At 37.4% G+C, this 20,862-nt stretch overlaps 1 protein-coding gene across 3 annotated transcripts in view; it reads right to left on the bottom strand.

Annotated features, from left to right (window-relative positions):
• The window catches only part of PDK3 (pyruvate dehydrogenase kinase 3), a 150,522-nt gene that overhangs the window by 24,559 nt on the left and 105,101 nt on the right, over positions 1–20,862 (bottom strand). For all 3 annotated transcript variants that reach the window (XM_007493406.3, XM_001362332.5, XM_007493407.3), the window contains exon 6: positions 15,231–15,308. In XM_007493406.3, the coding sequence (XP_007493468.2) occupies positions 15,231–15,308 (78 nt within the window). The remainder of the gene's footprint in view (positions 1–15,230; positions 15,309–20,862) is intronic.

Raw genomic sequence — 20,862 nt, 5'->3', positions numbered from 1 at the left:
TTGCCCTCCCTGATTTGTTAATATATGCACTCAAGGATATAAAATTTCCCCTGAGTACTGCTTTAGTTGCCTCTCATAGATTTTGAAAGGATGTCTCATCACTGTCCTTTTCTTCAATGGAATTATTGTTTCTATAATTTGTTCTTTAACTAATTGATTTTGGAGAATTATATTATTTAACTTCCAATTAATTTCTGATTTGCCTCTCCATGTACCCTTACTAATTATTGTTTTTATTGCATTATGATCTAAAAAGGTTGCATTTATTATTTCTGCTCTTTTGCACTTGTTTGCCATGTTTCTATGCCCTAGTACATGGCCAATCTTTGTGAATGTACAATGTGCTGCTGAAAAGAAGGTGTATTCCTTTTTGTCCCTATTTATTTTTCTCCACATATCTACTAACTCCAATTTTTTAAGATTTCATTCATATCTCTTACCTCTTTATTATTTATTTTTTGGTTTGATTTATCTAGACCTGATAGAGGAAGGTTCAGGTCTCCCACTAGTATAGTTTTACTATTTATTTCCTCCTTCAACTCCACTAGTTTCTCCTTTAGAAATTTGGATGCTATACGATTTGGTGCATACATGTTGATTACTGATATTTCCTCATAGTCTTTACTGACTTTTATAAGGATGTAATCACCTTCCCTATATCTTTTAATCAGATCTATTTTTACTTTGTCTTTGGCAGATATCATGATTGCAACTCCTGTTTTCTTTTTCAGTTGAAGTCCAATAGATTTTGCTCCAGCCTTTCACCTTTACCCTGTGTGTGTCTACCTGCCTCATGTGTTTCTTGGAGACAACATATGGTAGAATTGGTGTCTAATCCACTCCACTATTTGCTTTCATTTTATAGTTCATCCTATTCACATCCAGAGTTATGATTACCACCTGTATATTCACCAACATTTTAATCCTCTCCTAGTTCTGTCTTTTCTTCTTTTGCTATTTCCTTTTAACACAGTGGTTTGCTTTTAATCAGTCCCCCTAAACTCCACATTTATTTTACTTCCCTTTCCAACCTCTTCCTTTTTGTTCTCTTATTATATATTTTTAGGGTCTATTAACCCTCCTCCCCCTTTTCCCTTCCTTTTTGTACACCCTGCCTCAATCCCCCCTTGGTTTTTCCCTTCTCACTTTCCCTGTTGGACAAGATAGAATTTGATACCCCAATGGATCTAGCTGCTCTTCCCTCTCAGAAATGATTCCACTGATTCCAATTACCCATTAACACTATCTTCCTCTCTCCTTCTTATAACAGTATTTCCCCCCCTTCCCTTTCCCATGTGCCTCTTTGTGTGGTACAGATTATTCTATTTATCTTATTCCTTCAAGTTTCTCTTGGTGCCATCTTCTATTAACCTCCCCCCACCCTTTTCTTTTTCTGTATATCCTCTTTTTTTTTGGGAGGGGGGTATATTGTCTTAGACCACTTACTACCTCAACCTCTACCTATGAAAAATGTCTTTTCTGAAACATGGCACACAGAATCTAACAGAAAATTTCAAGTGTGAGCTGACCAACTAGAGAGTCAAATGCAACATCACATCCCAGGTCTTGAACATTATGCTGCTCAATGTAGGCTAATACAATGTTGGCTTTTCTGGTTGCTACATCATACTGTGGACTTATCTTGGGTTTGCAATTCCCATCTCCATCACTCTTTCAACATTTTTAGATGAATTATTCTCTGGCCATGATCTCTCTATCTTATACTTACAAAATTTTAAACTAAAGCATACTTTAGCCCAAATTTCTAAACTGTCAAGTTCATAGTTCTGTCATCTAGCATGTTAGCTATTCCTCTCAGTTTTGTGCTTCCAAAAATTAGCTAAACATGCCATCTATGCCTTTAAGTAACTAATAAAAATGTTAGAGGACCAAGTACAGATACCTGGGCCCCTCTATCAAAGGTCTCTATCTAAGTAGAAAAAGGGATCTATTCTGGGGATATCTAGGTGGCTCAGGTAATAGAGTCAGGCCTGGAGATAGAAGGTCCTTCATTCAAATCTGACCTCAGACTCTCAGTTCTGTGATCTTGGGGGAAATCACTTAACCCCCATTGCCTAGCCCATACTGCTCTTCTGTCTTGGAATCAATACACAGTATTGATTCTAGGAGAGAGGGTAAGGACTTAAAAAAAAAGGGGGTCTATTCTAATAATGACTACTCTAGGGCTCTTGCTATAATTTACCTAATTATATTACTGTCTTTTGGCCATGTTTCTTTTTCTTGCCCACAAGAATAGCTCAAGAGACTGTAAAGAAAATCTACAGAATACTTTCTGACATTAATTTGATTACATTATAGATGTGAATCCATTTGGAATGGAAGCATTTAGATAGATAGAACTCTAAATGTGACTCTTCCCTTTAAGGTTTAATAAAGAGTAGTAGTAATAGGATATTAATTTATAAAAATGATAACATCAGTATTAAATATGAAAATTTTTAGGAGATATCCAGCACCGATTTCCTATTTCCATTATATAAGGAAAATTTTACTTGTCACAAAACTGAGGAATACGCTTAAAACATATTTCCACGGCAACACATGTCTATACTATATTAGACAAAAGCAAACTAATATTATCTTATGCTAATTTACTTAATTATAAGAAAAGACAGCTCTAAATGGCACAACTGAAGTACCACCAGAAATAATTTTTGAAAAAAAATCATTTTACATTGGTGCCCAATTTGCCCAGTATGACCATCTTGCCTAGTACTGAATGTGCTGACACAGCTGGTTGGCATCTTGGAATCAATATGAACAGACATGCTGCTGTGGATTTCAGAGGAAGTAATGTTGCCATTAACTCAGAAGAGCAATTTGCTACTACCTGGGAATTTAAGTTCCATTAGCTAAAAAAAAAAAATCTGGACAGTTAAATTAAATCACACCCAACCCATATGAAGAGACACAGAGGGACTACTAAAATGTTTCTAATCAGGGATATATAAGCCAAGTCCACTTAATTAGTGTAGCAAGTTTATGTAGAAATGGGATGCAACTCTAACCAAAGTATTTATTCCATTCCTGACAACACACTCTGAAAACAAAGAAATGCATTCACATCTTTGTTTCTCTAATATTAAGCTGCTTTACAAATTTAGCAGTGAATTAGCTGTTTCTTTACAATAATCCAGAGAGCTCAGGGGAGGAGCCAGCCTCTCAAGGACTGGAAATCTATTATATTGTAGAAAGACAGTATGGCATGCTAGGTAAAACAAAAACAAAAACAAAACAGACCCAGAATCAGGAAGACTTGGCTTCCATTCCCACTTCTGACACTCTAGTTGTGTTACTTTAGGCAAATAACTTAGACCTTTCATTGCCCCAAAGCAATTCTTTGAAGATGAGAAGTGGCAAAGCAGTGGTACATCTGTATTTGTGGAGATTTCCTTTATTAGGAGTTCTCTACTGTAGGAAAGGATTTCTAGCAGGGCATAGCAATGCAGGCTAGCAGCTTGCAAGATCAAGATTCCACAGACTTGGCTGGGTCAGGATTCTAAGGCAGTTGGAAACCTCTCTCTCTCTGAAGCTAGTCAGACTTGAAGGTGTGCCTAGTGGTCTCTCTGAAGAACCAATTGAGGAGCTGTTAAGGACTTTTGGATTATCAAATGGTTGAGTGAGTGTTCCCCTTCACAGTGGTGGGCATTGTGAATGGTGAGAACTTACTCCCTTTTTGGACCTTGTGAGGACACTACAAATTGATCCTGCTGTCTGACCCTACCGTCTGGAGTTTGTGAGAATCTGGCCCTGTGGGCACTGATAACCCCCCTCAGTAATTTGTAGTTTGGTTTAGTTTAGTTAAGTTGTTTATATTTATTACTCGGGTGGGTTATTATTAGTAGACTCTCCTAATTCCCTTTTAAATTAAATATACCCAGTTATATATGTATATATGTATATATATTTATTATTGTTATCATCTGTTACCCATTCTTAAAACCATTCCCCAAATCCCTTATTTTTAACATTCTGACTGAGCCAGGTAGGTTAGAGAGCAAAGGGGTAGTTAGGATGTCTGGAAGACTCCATTTTCACCCCTAGCAGTTGGTATTTTCCAGGGGGGTGGTCATGGAATTCTCTGACTCTGGCTGAAGTCTGAGGGGTCTTTAGACTTTAAAAGGCCCAAAGACACATGTGCTAGGTGGCCATTTTGATTTTTTTTTGTTGATTTTTTTAATTGAATTTTTCATTGTTCTGTTTTCGAGTTTCACTAAATATAATCAAGTGGATAATATTACATATTCTGGGATATATAGAAACATATATAATATTAACATAATGTATGCAGATATGGCTAATGCAGTTTTGCTATTTATATGGAAGGGTATACTGTGTATATCTTATACAATTTTTACTCTTTTTTTCCCCAATGTTGTTTTATGTTGCTGGAATATGAGTGGATGGCACCATTTATGAAAATTACTATACAATCTATTGTAGCTCATGTACCTTTGGTTTGTTTATGCTTATTTGTATTATATGAGTGTAAATTTAAGGTTTTTGGTGTTGGATATAAAGTAAAAGCTATTATACTGTGGTTTAAAAAGGATTCTGAAGTGAAATTAATGATGATGATTATGAAGGAAAAGACAGATCCTATGGAGATATGCATGAAAGAATGATTTTAAGAAGTGATTTCGAGAATGATGTAAAGGATAATGATAAAAATAAGAATTTATCTAGATTACAATGGGAAGAGGCAGAATGCAATAAAAATCAGGCTTCATTGTTCCCATTAAGGGATATACCGGTTATAACTGATGAGAACTAAGTTTATTGGGGAGGAGAAATGATACCTTATTGACTCCATGTCCAGAAAATTTTCATAATTTTGATATGAATAATGCAGATGATTATGAACATATGAAAGAGGCCAAAAAGTCAATCATGGATGTCATGAAGAGGCACACAAAAAGACTAAATCCTGGGTCTAAATATGAAAACATCAAACAAAAAAAAATTAATGAAACACCTATTAACTTTTTAGAACGAATCACGGATGTAGCTGATATCTTTTCAGGCCTAGATGTTTTAGAAGAAGGAGCTATTTATTAATCATATTAAGAGAATTTTTGTGAAAAAATGCAATTCCTAAGATCAAATTGTTTTGCAGAAATAACTGTCTTGATTGGGAGATGGAATTAGAGGAATTGGGAAAAAAAGCAACATATTTACATATTGATAATGATGACAAATATGATGAAAGAGATAATGTAATAGAGGATTTGAAAAGAAAATTGAGAGAAGTTGAATTAAAAGCAAAGGAAAGTGAGATTAAGGAGGTAAAAGCAGATCTGTGCAGTCTAGAAATAACAACAATAATTACAGACCTAGTGAAAGAAGATCAGGACCTAGGAGGTGTTTCCTTTGTGATAGGATTGGACATCTGTACAGGGATTGCAGGTTTAGAAACCAATTCAGAAGGTAATTAAATAGAAATGGAGACTACAGTAGACAATACAATAATAACAACTGGAACAATAACAGAGGTTATAACAATAATAACAACCAGAATAGAGGTTTTAATCAGTGTCAAAATGCCTGCTGCGAAGGCCAACAAGCACCAGATCTTGCAACCATGCAATCTTGGGTAAATTCAGGAGCTAGACCAAAATATAGCGAGGTAGTAAAAGGTAACCAGAGTAAGGGAGCTTGTAGCTTATGAAGGTTTATCTTAAGTTCATATAAAAATGAATCAGGAAATAATGAGTGTGGAATAAATGAAAATGAGTTGAGGATAAATGAAAATAAGTGTAATGAATATAGGTAGATGGTTATGCAAATGAATCAATTCAAAAGATAATATAATTAGTCTAAATAATTGTACAAAGAACTTTATAATATAAATTTAACAGAAAATCCTAATGAAGGTAAAATAATGGAAATTACTGAGGAATATAAACTGAATAATAATAATGAAACTATAAATGAGAACAATGATACCAAGGTAGAGAATATAAGGACCAATGAGAGTAATATAAAAGCTGATGATGCAAAATCCTGAGAAAGTAATGTAATTCAAGTAGATGTAAGCTTGGATGGACAGAAAACGACTGAGCTTTATACTGATGTTACTGTGTTTGCATCAGTTCTTGAAACCTTCCAACTTCCAAACAGTACTGAACCCTATGTTTTTGTAACTATAGGGGATCAGATATATGATCTTTTGGTAGATACTGGAGCCAGTAAATCAATTTTCAAAGTCTTCCTAAAGACTGCAAAGCTGTTGGTACTATGGAAGCAATTGGAGCTACTGGAAAACCAAAGAGTAGCAAAATTACAACCTAAAATGATAACTTTAGGTCCTTTATCTGTGGAGCATGCATTTCTTTGTATGCCAGACTTCCCCATGAATCTTCTTGGTAAATATTTACTGTGTAAATTGCAAGCAATGATTCAATGTACTGACACTGGGGATATATCATTACAATTCCCAGAAGAATCTCTGAAAGCTTTTCCATTTCTGTTCTTAGATTCAATCAGTACAGAGAATGAGTTGGATACCATCTATCTCTATTCCTGAGGATATCCCTGAAGATTTGTGGTCAAAGACTTCCACAGATGTAGGTCTATTGAAATCAGCTACTTCAGTAAGAGAGAGAACCAAGAAATGACCAGTTCCTTGTGTACCTCAATATCCCTTGAATAAAGAAGCAATAGACGGTATCAGACCTATCATTGAGTCCCTAATTACAACAAGGAATCATAATATTGTGCTTCTCGGAATATAATACACCCATACTTCTGATAAAAAAGCCAAAGCTAAATCAAAATGGCAAAATAGTCTACAGATTCATGGAAGATCTGAGAGCTGTAAACGATCATGTGATAAAAAGACTCATCCTATAGTACCAAGCCCAGCTGCTACTCCATTCCATGCCAAGCAAGATATTTCGCCATGGTAGATTTATGCTCAATGTTATTCTCGATACCAATCCACAAGGATTCTCAAAAGATCTTTGCTTTGGGACTTCCAGGTAATCATGGCTGCAATCTAGACGCCACACGCTTCCTCTCCCTGGCACCGAACGAAACAGACTACATCAAAGGAGCATAAAAATCACCTTTGGAGGAACAGAAGGACTCCCCAGTACTTCCCAGTATACCACAGAGGCGAAGGTACATGGGGTTTGAACATTTCCACACTATAATAAGGAGGAGGAAAAGCTTGCACAAAACCATGAACTGAGCTGCCCTTCCCCTCCCTCCCCCACCAAACCAGAGTGAGCTACCGGAGCGCTCACTGGGACAGTGAGTGGGTGGGGAACGTCTCTGGGGGGGCACTCCAGGGTCCTTGGGATCTGGGGATGCCAGGAAAAAACGTCTCAGGGCGGTTTCACGGGAGAATACTGCGCTGAGCACAGGGGGCCCAGGGAGCCATACTCTGGGCGGAGCTAAATACCAGGGGTGGACCACGTGCTGATTATCTGGGCGGAGCTGAACACCTGGGCAGTTTGGCTGTGATCAGGGACCCAGTGCTCTAAGAAACCTTGAAGGCTGGGAAGAACTAATCTGAGGCAACCTAAATTCACAGAAAACCCGCCCATATCACCCTGACCCCAGATCAAAAAGGAAAGGGGAATAAAACCACCAAAGGGATGGCTCACATGGCCCAAAAATCAAGCCTCCAGGAAGAAAGGGAAAAAGGTGACTATTGAAAACTTTTATGGTGGAAGTACCCAAGGAAAAGAAGAGAATGAGGAGGAAATCCAAAAAAAATCAGAACATGCCTCCCAAAATGGAAACTATCAACAAGCTCTAGAAGATCTCAAACTGGAACTTATCCAAAAGATGGAAATCTGGAAAGAAAAATGGGAGAAAGAGATCAGCAGTCTGACAGATAAGACTGCTCAATTGGAAAAAGAGCTCGAAGCATCCAATAGAAGGGCAGACAAAGCTGAAAAGCAAAACCAGTCCCCAACGACCAGAATTAAGCAACTCGAAGAAAGTGAGATCATAAAACAGCAAGAATCAATAAAGCAAACCCCAAAAATTAATGAATTAGAAGAAAACATAAAATATCTCACTGAAAAGGTCACAGACTTGGAAAACATAGGGAGAAGAGACAACCTCCGAATTAGCGGTCTCCCAGAGATAAACAATAAACTTGATATTATTCTACAGGAGATTATAAAAGAAAATTGCCCACACGTTCTGGAGCAAGGGGGCAAAATAGAAATGGTTCATAGAACAACCTCTATACTAAATCCCCAAAAGACAACCCCTAGGAATGTAATTGCCAAATTCAAGAGCTTCCAAGAAAAGGAGAAAATCCTACAAGAAACCAAGAAGAGGAGCTTCAGATATAAGGGGGCTCCCATAAGGATCACACAGGACTTAGTGGCTAACACACTAAGAGACCGCAAAGCATGGAACACGATATTTAGAAAGGCAAGAGAGTTGGGTCTCCAACCAAGAATCAACTACCCAGCAAAACTGACTATATACTTCCAGGGGAAAGTATGGGCATTCAACAAAATAGAAGATTTCCAAGCATTTGCTAAGAAAAGACCAGAACTTAGTGGAAAATTTGATATCCAAGCACAGAAAGCAAGAGAAACATAAAAAGGTAAATATGAAAGAAAGGGAAAAGGAGAAAATTCTTATCTTTTTCTTTAAGTCAAACTCTTTTCTATAAGGACTATGTTTACATAAAATTATATATATTACTATGTGGGGAAAATGTTATGTGTAACTCTCAAAAATTGTATGCATCATAAGAGTAGTTAGAAGAAACATGCATAGGGAAAGATTGGGGCATCAAGAAGATTTGGGGAAAGTGGAGGCAAAGAAAGGAAAAGGGAGGGGGGAACCGTCGATAACACTAAGATTTACTTCAAGAAATAGGGGGGGACTTAATAGAATAATCTTTCCCATATAAAGATACACATGGGAAGGGGAGGGGAAGAACTCTCATATGAGAAGGAGAGGAAGAGAGCGTGAAGTGGAATTACTTATACCTTACTCTTAGTGAAATCAAATCTGAGAGGGAAGAGGGAAGAGAGGGAAGAACATCTAGATCCAGTGGGATCCTGAATTCCATCTTATCCATTAGGGCAAGAAAGAAAGGAAAATTAAGGAGGGGGAGAGGGGAGGGAGTATAAAAAGGGAGGGAACGAGAGGGGGGAGGGGAAGGGAGCATAAAAAGGGAGGGGCTAGAAAGGGAAGCATATCAAGGGAGGGGACTAGGGGGAAAAATAGACCTGATCAAAAGGGATAGGGAAGGTAAATATATTCTGTTAAAAGGGAGTATAGACAATGAGGAAATATCATTAATCAACATGTATGCAACAAATGGTATAGCATCCAAATTTTTAATAGAGAAACTAGGAGAACTGAAGGAGGAAATAGACAGTAAAAGATCTTTGCTTTTACATGGGAGAAAACATGATGGACGTGGACTCATCTTCCACAAGGTTTCACCGATTCCCTGAGTCAGTTCTCACAAATTTTAAACAGAGACCTTAAAACAATAACATTCAAAGAGAGTAAAATAGTACATTTTGTTGATGATATCCTCCTAGCATCTCCATCTACTAAAGTATGTTTAAGGGATAGCAAGATTCTTTTGATTGAATTATACAAACCTGGGCATAAAATCTCTAAGGCAAAAGTACAGTGGGTATTGCCTTGTATTGAATATCTTGGCTTTGTGCTGTCAGAGGGTTCCAGATGTATCACTCAGAAAAGAATAGCTGATATCCAGAAATTAAGTGCACCTAAGACCAAGAAGCAACTCAGAGCTATTCTTGGAACAACTGTTTTCTGTAGACAATGGATACCTGGGTATAGTGAAATTACTAAATGGTTAACAGATCTAACCAGGAACACAGAATCAGAACCTCTGAAACTCAAACCTGTACATCTGTAAGCCTTAGACAAAGTTATTGTCTAATTGGATACTACAGTTGTCAACTAGAACCAATTGCTGCTCGTACAGTTTCTTGTCTAAGGGGTGTAGCAGCTGCAGCTGTGTTAGTCCAGAAGTCATCAGATTTAGTTTTGAGAAGTGCATTGACTATATATTGTTCACATCAAATAGAAGCACTAATGAGGAAATTTCGTACTCAAGCATATTCGGACCAGCAAATATCTAAGCATGAAATTATACTTCTAGGTAGTGAAAACATCATGTTGAAGAGGTGTAGTGTATTAAATTCAGATACACTTCTTCCTGATTTGCCAAAGAACGGTGAACCATTACATTAATGTATAGAAGTAGTAGTAGATCTAGTGGATATGCCTAGGATGGATTTAAAAGACACTAAAATCAAAAATCCAGACTTGGTTTTATTCACATATGGTTCTTCATATTTGTGTAATGGAATTTGATGTACAGGTGCTGCAGTTGTGACAGAATCTGAGACACTGTGGTATGGATCATTACCTAGTAATCTTAGTGTTCAAGGCACAGAATTGGTCGCTTTAAAGCAAGCAGGTCTTCTGGCTGATGGTAAAAGTGCAAATGTTTATATAGACTCTCAATATGCTTTTTCTGTGTATCATGCTACAGGAAAGATCTGGAAAGAACAATGTTTTATTACTGCATCGGGAAAAACCAATTGCTCATGCAGAAATAATATATGAGTTGTTGGATGCTATCCAGAAGCCAAAACAACTAGCAGTAATCCAATGTAGAAGTCATACTTATGGCAGGGATTCAGTCTCTAAAGGAAATCATAGAGCTGATGTAACTGAAATTTGCTGCTAAAAATACTCCGGTGTATATCATTAACTTATTAACTATAGCATCTGGTGATCTAGAAAAAGCTTAGACTCAGAAATACAAAAATGGAAGGAGAAGTTTGGAGCTAGGAGAGAACATGACATATGGGGTTGCAGATACTGGAAAGCTGCCATTACCTAAAGACCTGTATACCTATTTATGTCAAGCCACCCATACAAAAAGTCATTTTGGTATTCAAGCTGTTACACCATAAAGATGCAATGGGTAGTGCCTGGAATAACTACTGTAGTGAATAAGATCATCTCAAGCTGCTCTGTTTGCCAAAAATTCAATCAAGGGGCATTCAGACAGAAAGGTTTAGATGGCAGACCATTAGAATACTGTCCATTTGAGAGCCTTCAAATTGATTACATCAACATGCCAAAGAAGATACAAGTTTTGTCTGGTCATTTTTGACAGATTGTCCAATGGCCTGAAGCTTTTTCATCAAATACAAATACAGCTAGCTTTGTGGTGAAAGTGTTGATTAAGGAAATTATACCTAGATTTGGAGTACCACTAACCATGGACTCTGATAAGGGATCTCATGTCACCCAAGACATCCTGAAAAGAGTCTATGAGAATCTAGGAATAACACCAAAATATCATGTTCCTTATCACCCTCAAAGTTCAGGTCAGCTGGAGTGCATAAATAGGGAACTCAAGACTATGGTGGGGAATATCTGTGCTGAAACTCATCTCAAATGGCCAGAGATTCTTCCCATAGCTTTGTTTTACCTACATACAAGATCAAGAGAAGATTTACATATATCATCCTACGAAATGCTCTTTGGACATGCTCCACTACAGGCAAAAACTTGTAAGACAGTCTATATATCTCTCTTAGGCAGTTGGAAATCTCTCTCTCCCTCTCTGAAGCTAGTCAGACTTGAAGGTGTGCCTAGTGGTCTCTCTGAAGAACCAATTGAGGAGCTGTTAAGGACTTTTGGATTATTAAGTGGTTGAGTGAGTGTTCCCTTTCACAGTGGTGGACATTGTGAATGGTGAGAACTTTCTCCCTTTTTGGACCTTGTGAGGATACTACAACTTGATCCTGCTGTCTGACTCTACCATCTGGAGTTTATGAGAATCTGGCCCTGTGGCATAGCTAACCCTTTAGTAATTTGTAGTTTAGTCTGGACCTGGGTGGGTTATTATTAGTAGACTCTCCTAATCTCCTCCTAATTCCTGTTTAAATTAAATATACCCTGTTAGATATTTATTGTTGTTAGTTACCCTTCCCTAAAACCATTCCCCAAATCCCTTACTTTAAGACTACACAAATGAAATCACATTTCTTATTGGACAACAAAATAAAAACTAATTTTCACCGGAGAATAAGATGTTCCTCCAAACAATTAATAGTTCTTATAGAGTGACCCATAAAAGTCTAAAGCTAACTCCCAACTGAGCTTATCAACATTTTAGTTCAGCATGATGAAAAATTATTATAGAATGGAAATCAGGAGGACTCCAAAACATGCTTAACTCCAGGTAGGACTTCTTATTTCTAATGCTAAAGGATGTTTCAATTAAATGAATTCTTAATAAATGCCTATTTGTTCTTTCATCCCAAAACACATGCATTAAGGAGCTACTACTTGCAGAAGATTAAACTAGAGCTAAGGGAGATTTTTAAAAAATTAGTTAAGACAGACCACAAGCTCACACACATTTAGCACAAATAATATGAAAGTGGCTTCACCTCTAGGGGCCTCAGTTATCTCATGTGTAAGTGAGGAAGTTGCATTAGATGTAGATGTTCTCAAGGTCTCTTGGCTAGAAATCCCTCTTACTCTGTGTGCTTGATGCCATGAGGAATGCAAGCCCTCAAATAAGAGTTAAAAATTTTAAAACAGTTTATAACCAAGTCGCAGAGATAAAAATCACATACAGAGAAAATGCTTGTCAAAATAAAGAAGAGTTATAGGAACTCGGAAAAAAATAGAGAAATGTAGGCCTAGATACTATTAGGTCAAGCAGATATCATAGGAGAAGCGGAACCTAAGTTAGGCCTTGAAAGATGTGAAAAGAAGGAATAGTATGAGTAAGAATGAGCCATATATAAACATGCTGGGTTCATATAAGAGCCAGAGCAGGCAGCTTAAAGACCTCAGAGAGGAATGTTTTCGAGTTGTAGGAAATAGCATTTGTTTCCCTAGTGCCTGACAGACTACCTGGGCACACTGAAGGCACTTAACAAAGTCTGGTGGAATAGATGAATAAGTCAATTTCTGAGAGGTCTGAAAGTCAGGCAAAAGAATTCATACTTGATACAGTAGAGAAAAGGGAGCTATTTGATATATTTGAACTGGAGAGTGACATGATAAAATATTTAAGAAAGATTAGTCTTTTTTTTTTTTTAGACATGGCTGATGTGATAATTTGTTGTTTGATCATGTAGTTATGATAACTGTCCTGACTTTCTCCCCTCTTCTCCCCCCCCCCCCCCCCGTGAGGGCAGGCAGCAGGGAAAATAGGGCTACTAAGAGTTGCTATAAAAACAAAAAAGGGGATTTCTCAACTATTTTTTTTAATGAACAGAAAAAGAAAACTAGAAGGGAACACATAAGCAGGGTAGTGTAAACCTTAAAATTTCTTAGACTTATGAATGTTGGAAATTTCCCCATTGGGAGATCTCATACTGGAAAAAATTTCCTACTGATAGTAAGAACTCTATTGGAATGTGAAACCCCTTGGCATGGGAGGATCCTTCTCCTCCCTACCTAAGACTACTTTAGGACAGAAACCTTTTGCTAAACAATGGAAAGGGCTTTGACCTATGCTTAAGCATAGAACAGGAAGTTCTTTGAGTCATGATTGATTTTAGAATTGATACAATAGAGATACTTGGAATGACAGAACCAGGTCTTGAAACTACAATCTCCACCCTACTCAGAGTAAAAGGATTTAGGAAGGGCTGCAGCAAGGATCAAGATTTAATTATTTGAGAATATGACCTTCAACAGACATGTGCAAAGGGGCAGACCTCTGGGCGGACCTGGGTTAAGCTAGAGCCACCATTGGCACAGGGAAGACATGGACAGTGATTGGTAGATGTGAGAACTGAGGGGAGGGAACTTAAGATGGTTTCCCTAAAGATAGCGGGGTCTGAGGACTGGGGGTTTTTTCGAGAGGTTTTGCTCTGAGAGGTTGTGCTCTGAGAAGTTTTGCTCTGAAGGAGTCTGAGAGGAGAGAGGTCCTGGAGGGAGAGCTCCTGGAGAGGTCTGAGAGGAGGGCTTGCTCTCAAGGAGGCTGGAGGTGGAGGCCCCTGAGACTGTTTCCCCATTTTGGTCATGTGAGTGATAGGGACTGGTCTCTTTTCTTTGCCTCAGCTATCTAAGGGCTTGGGCCTTTAGGCCCAGCCTAAACAGAGGGGGTATTTAAGCCCTATTCCCTTCTCCCCCCCCCCCCCCCCCCGCTCTCTCTCTCTCTCTCTCTCTCTCTCTTTCTCTCTCTCTCTCTCATACCTTTCTTCCTCCTGTTTGTAATTAAAAACTCCATAAAAGGTTGACTGGTGACTTGAGTTTTCATTTAGGAATTACATAGCTGAATTCCTTGGCGACCTTAAATTAATATATATCAGTCTTTTAAAGTGATTTCCTTGTCATAGTAGCTTAGAAAGTTACATGTTGAATTTGTTACACTTAAAAGGAAAAATCAAGTAATCTCGATTAGAAGTTTATAGTTTCATATACGTACATATTGCATATATCCTTTGGGGGAGGGGTTATACTTTTATACAGAATAAACATTAAGTGTTTAGCTTCAGAATTTAAAAAATAAGTTTTTTTTTAAACTAGTCTGGCAGAAGCAAGAAAAGCACAAAGAAGGCTTTTAAAGTAATACAAGGAAAGGGTGATGATGATGATGATATTGATGATAAATCATAACAATACCTCATTGCTTTTGTTCAATCAAGATGTGCCATCTCCTGGCTAGGTATTTTCACTGGCAGTCCCCCATGTTTCCTGGTTTCCCTGAATTTCCTTCAAGTCCCCACTAAGATCTCACCTTCTACAAGAAGCTTTTCCTGATTTCCCTAAATTCTAGTGCCTTTTCCTCTCTTATTTCCAATCTGTCTGGCACACAGCATGTTTGTATGTAGTTGTTTACATGTTGTCTCCTACATTAGACTGTGTGGCCTCCTCTAGAGCAAGGACTGTCTTGTCTCTGTATCTCCAAAGCTTAGCAATGCCTGGTACATACATTAATGAATGTTTATTGACTAATAATAAAGGCCTAAATTGATATACCAGTGATTTTACATATATATATATATATATTCTTACTTGATTCATCACAATTAGTTATTGACATATTCCAACCAAAACTCAAGTACTAGTGTTCCTGTTATAAGGAAACAGAGGCTAAGAAATGTTCAAGGGACTTACCCAAAGTCACACAAGTAGTCATTTATATAGTATAGCTCATGCTAGCAGCAACTAAATAATTTGCATTAAATGAATTTTATTTTTACCATTGAATTCTTCAACTTCCAATTCTGGGGCTACCATATAATATTGTTCACAAAGCATCTTAGCTGTTTCATATGCATCTGCAAAAGGAATTAAAAAAAAACCCAGTTGTATTACTTTTCTGTAAGAACAGATGACAACGTGTAAATATTTTAATAATCCAATTTTTATGAATTCTTCCTTATATCCTAAAACAAAAAGGATAAAAAGGAGACTTTACATTTTAAGAACTACCTTACATTATTTATTCAACAAATACTCATATACACTGTATACAATTCCTCCAAAAGTAGGTATTCTTTTCAGATGATGGGAAATAGAGTTTAGTTGCAAAGAATTAGAAAACATGACTTTTAAGTCTAATTTGCATGACATCTCGTAATTACTCAGAACTATTCTGTGATACACTTTGTATTCTGTTGATAACAGCACTGTATCTGACCAGGGATCACAAGGAGATTCCTAACATCACTCTGCCAAGGGTTAAGAGATAAAGAAACATGAAACAAATGAAAAAGAACCCCGGGGGGGGGGGGAGGACACAATCCACCACAGGCAATCCTCTGAAAACTCCCCATGGCTTTATCAAGCTGGGAGTTTTCACATTCTGCTTCATGATACTAAAAAAATGATGAGATATTGTGACAACTGTAAGCCATCATTAACTGAACCATGAGCATAATTGTTCTTATAGCTTAAATTGCCTCTCTTCTGATACCCAGGGGTATATGGAACCTCTGAAACTCATATCCAATGTGTGATCTGGCTGTGTTATTGTGGATCTGCGTCTAATGCCAACACGGTATAAGCATAAGAGGTATTCACTTTCTTTAGCTTGCAGCAAGGGAACTTGGTATAGGCTTCAACAGCAGTGAAAGCTATGTCTAGGGTACTAGGAGTTATAGGCTTTTCCTGGGCTTTATAACAAGCCAGATTCTGCTGGGTGGGGATGGCGGTGACAGGGGAAAATGTACAGCCTAAATCTGGTACATTGCATTATATTTTAGTTTAACTTAGAACTCTAACAGTGCTCTAACAAAACCTTAAAATACTAAATGTTAAGTTTTTTTTTTAATTGACAACAGTTTAGCAAGAATATATAAAAAGTTGAAATGCAAAACCTCAAAGGAAAAACACAAATTCAAGATTCACTTACTTTTTATGTTAACAAAGAGCACCATGCTATGCTGCATCTCCATCTAGTGACAGATGCTAATACAAAGTAGGTCCAGACCCAAGGTGTTCAAAACGTAATCCCTTTTCTTCCAAATCAACAATTTTTAGTGTTAACAAGTATACTTCACTACCGATATACATTTTACAAAGTCAATTAACAATCACTGTGATTAATGACATAGATGTTATCATTAAAAAGTAGAATCCTATCCTATGGAAGACCCACTATATTATGAGCTATGCACTAAGAAATAACTAAAAACTATTCTGATAGCAATAACAGTACAATCTTCAACAGTGGACTTGATAAACCACGGAATTTGGAATATCATCTTTGCATTTTCCCCAGGATATAGCACAATATTTTTACCTAGAATTAATGGATGAATTTGGAAAATTTAGTCATAAGACTTGAAGCTCTTTTCAGTGACTGTGTAATCTATGTTTGCAGGCTAAAGAGTATCAAATGAAGTTTTGAGAAGCTTGAAAAGTAATTAGCATAATACACTGTTAAAAGGACTTCAAAGTGTGCTTTGAGATGTGGCTGATGGAAAACAAAAGTAAATTCAACAAGGGAACTTTCAGCTGTACTGAGGGGTCTTCAGTGTCTATTGCTGTTGAATATTTTCCTTTTATGGCAAAGTAAATCTTCTGTCAGATATTAAAAAATATTGTTAATGATACTGGTAACATTTGAGTCCTTCTTGGTTCTCTTTTGAAAAAGAATCTATAGCAGAGGGCTTTATATAATAAAGCCTTCTTTATTAAAAAGCAGTCCAACTAATACACCAAGTGTTTGTTTATAGATCATTGTATCTGACCTAACAGGGAAGCAGAGAAACTTAAAAGGTTAAATATTAGCTACTGTCACCAAAAGAACAAACAGGGGCTCCTAGATGCTTATAATAGGATAAATGCCAACACCTTTGTGGGACTTTCCCACCATTTTGGCTCCTTTCTACCCCCCCTTACCAGTCTTACTCTATGTTTTCTTACTCCAGGAACTCTAGACACTCTACTTCCCATCTCTGTGCCACTCCATCCTCATCTCCATCATATATAATCCTTGTCTTCCTTTAAATAACTACATGGCAAAGAAGCTTGGACTCAGGAAGTTCTGCATTCAAATCTGAACCCAGACATTAGCTGTATAACTCTAGACAAGTTACTTAACCTGTGTGGCTCAGTCCTTTCAGCTGTAAAATGGGATAATGATAGCATTTCCCTCCCAGGGTTGTCAAGATCAAGCTAGTTAGTAATTGCAAAGTGTTTAGCACAGGGCCTTGAATAAAGTAAGTGCTACTATAAATGCTATGATGAGGATGATGACAATGATTGAGCTTAGGCGCCATCTCCTCCAGGAAACCTTTCCTAATCTTTTTCTGCCCCCCTACCCCCACCCCCCGGCCATGCTTCCAGTTGTGCTTTCTTTCTTCTCAAATTACTTAGTGATATTTATATGTATGTATGTATTCACTAGTAGAATGTAAACTCTTCAAAGGCAAGGAATATTTTTGTATAGTTTGTGCCTAACACTGTACCTTGCATATAGCAGGTACTTAATATGTGTACTAACTGAATTAAGTTAAATCCATAGCTCCCAATCTGTAAACTGTGGCTTCTGGGACTGACCCCTCAAGATATTTGTGAGAACTTAAACTTTAATTTTCAGTCATAGAGTTGGAAGGGTCTGAAGCATAGATTCCCCTCTGATACCTCTGCCAAAGGCATTTTTCCCTACCAGAAGATCTTTGACAGATCATCTACTGTCCGGATTCTGCTTGAAGAACTCATGAGAGAGAGCCCTGAGATAACTCATTTAATTTTTGGATTGCTCCTAATTATTAGAAAGTTATTCTTTATGCTGAGACAAAAATCTGTCTCATAAGATCATCAGATTCATTGATTCTCCTCATATGGTAATGTTTCAAGTCCTCTTTCCATTCTGAGCAGCCTCTTCTGGATCTCTTCCAGTTTGTTCAACTAAAATGTTGCTCCAGATGTAGATTCACTAGGGTAGCTTTTGTGTCCTGATTAAAGTCAGAAACCTGGAGGACTTGTAATGAAAGGGCAGCTACTATTCATTCCACTCATTCCCACATATGATTTTCAGAATTATGCCCCTTTCAGCTTATTAGGTAAGGACCAGCACCCCCACTATTGCATATGATCTAAGATCTCCTATACTTATATTCCTTCTTCAAACTCTCAAGGATGGGATCTGGATATCTCAGTAAAAACCATATGATTATAAAAGGCACGAATTAGGGCACAGAAGATTCCTAGAGGGCCTTTATAAATATTGTAAGTACAAATGATCTAGCAAGATCTGGTCATCTGACCACACCAGAGGAATGTCTACTCTGCCAGTTCAACTGTTGTCAAACCTATTCTGATATGCTTGCTACCCAGAACTGTATAATGCTGGTCCCATATGACCAAGGGAATATCTACAAGGTGGTTATACAATGGACTCACATAAAATGCAGAAAGAATGCTCAAGTGCTGAGCATATTTTGTTGCTGCAGGCAATGGACTATTACTGTGACCAACACTGTAATTGTGAAATACTGAAAAACAGACACTGCTTTATTTCCTATTTAGTCCTCTCCACATTAATAAATCACCTGTGGGCAGTATGCAGTTTATTGCGAAGAACAATTCAATTCTTGTTTTTCTGGAAGACCTTATAAGTTTCTGCTTTAAACTGTGCTCCTATCCCCACCTGGCATAACTGTACTAAAACTGGCTTGGCTAATCAGATTATATTATTTAAAAATTACCTGGCCATTTTAACACAGTAAATGAAAATTTAGCTATAGTATTCCTGGGAGATATCCTTTTGGGATCACTTTCAGGAGGTGATCGCTAGGTTCTTTCTGTTTCTATTTGCCCCCTGGTTCTAGAATATCAGGGCGATTTTCCTTGATAATTTCGTGTAAACTATTTTTTTCATCATGGCTTTCAGTATTTCTTAGATTATTTCTCCAGGATTTATTTTCCAGGTTAGTCATTTTTCCCATGAGATATTTTGCATTTTCTTCTTTTGACTTTGATTGTTTCTTGAAGTCTCATGGAGTCATTAGCTTCCACTTGGCCAATTCTACTTTGTAATGAGATTTTTTTCCCTTAGTGAAATTTTGTATCTATTTTTCCCTAGGACCAAATTTTTGCCTTTCAAGAACTTCACCACAGTACATTTCTGTGCCTTTTACCAATTGTCCTAGTGCCTCCTTTACTAAAGTGTTGACTTTTTTTCATGATTTTCCTATACATTCCTTTATATAATATTCCTATATTATTCTCATTTCTTTTCCCAACTCTTCTTCTATCTTTCTTATTTTATTTGGACTTAAGAGCAATTCACATTTTTCTTGGAGGTTTTGAATGCAGCAGTATTGATTTTTTTAATTTTATAGTATTTTATTTGATCATTTCCAGAAAACAGAAAGAACCTATTCATTAAAGACAAAGATCATTTTCTTTTCCTCCCCCTCACCCCCGGAGCAGACGCGTGATTCCACTGGGTATCACATGTGTTCTTGATTCGAACCCATTGCCATGTTGTTAATATTTGCATTAGAGTGTTCATTTAGAGTCTCTCCTCTGTCATGTCACCTCAACCGCTGTAGTCAGGCAGTTTCGGTGTTTCTACTCCCATAGTTTGTCCTCTGCTTATGGATAGTGTTTTTTCTCCTAGATCCCTGCAGATTGTTCAGGGACATTACACTGCCACTAATGGAGAAATCCATTACGTTCCGTTATATCACAGTGTATTAGTCTCTGTGTACAATGTTCTCCTGGTTCTGCTCCTCTCGCTCTGCATCACTTCCTGGAGGTCGTTCCAGTCTCCATGGAATTCCTCCACTTTATTATTCCTTTGAGCACAATAGTATTCCATCACCAACATATACCACAGTTTGTTCAGCCATTCCCCAATTGAAGGGAATCCCCTCATTTTCCAATTTTTTGCCACCACAAAGAGTGCAGCTATGAAGATTCTTGTACATGTCTTTTCCCTTATTATCTCTTTGGGGTACAAACCCAGCAGTGCTATGGCTGGATCAAAGGACAGACAGTCTTTTATCGCCCTTTGGGAATAGTTCCAAATTGCCCTCCAGAATGGTTGGATCAATTCACAACTCCACCAGCAATGAATTAATGTCCTGACTTTGCCACATCCCCTCCAGCATTCATTACTTTCATTTGCTGACATGTTAGCCATAAATACATAATTATTGAGCACCTGTGTTGAGCATCTTTTTGTGGGATCACCAACCCCTATCCCCTCACCTTTACATAGCTAGACTAAGTTATAATCAATCTCATTTTCTAGAAGGGAAAATAATCAGGGATTAAATAGTGTGTTCCCTAGGAGTTGTGATAAGTAGGTGGAACTTGCATTCAACTATATCTGGAATGAAGGCCATGATATCTCAAATTAAAGAATAAACTCCA

Source organism: Monodelphis domestica, chromosome 4 (assembly GCF_027887165.1).
Source record: "Monodelphis domestica isolate mMonDom1 chromosome 4, mMonDom1.pri, whole genome shotgun sequence".
NCBI lineage: Eukaryota > Metazoa > Chordata > Mammalia > Didelphimorphia > Didelphidae > Monodelphis > Monodelphis domestica.
Note: the sequence above shows the minus strand (reverse complement) of the source record. Positions and strands in the feature narration are given on the sequence as shown.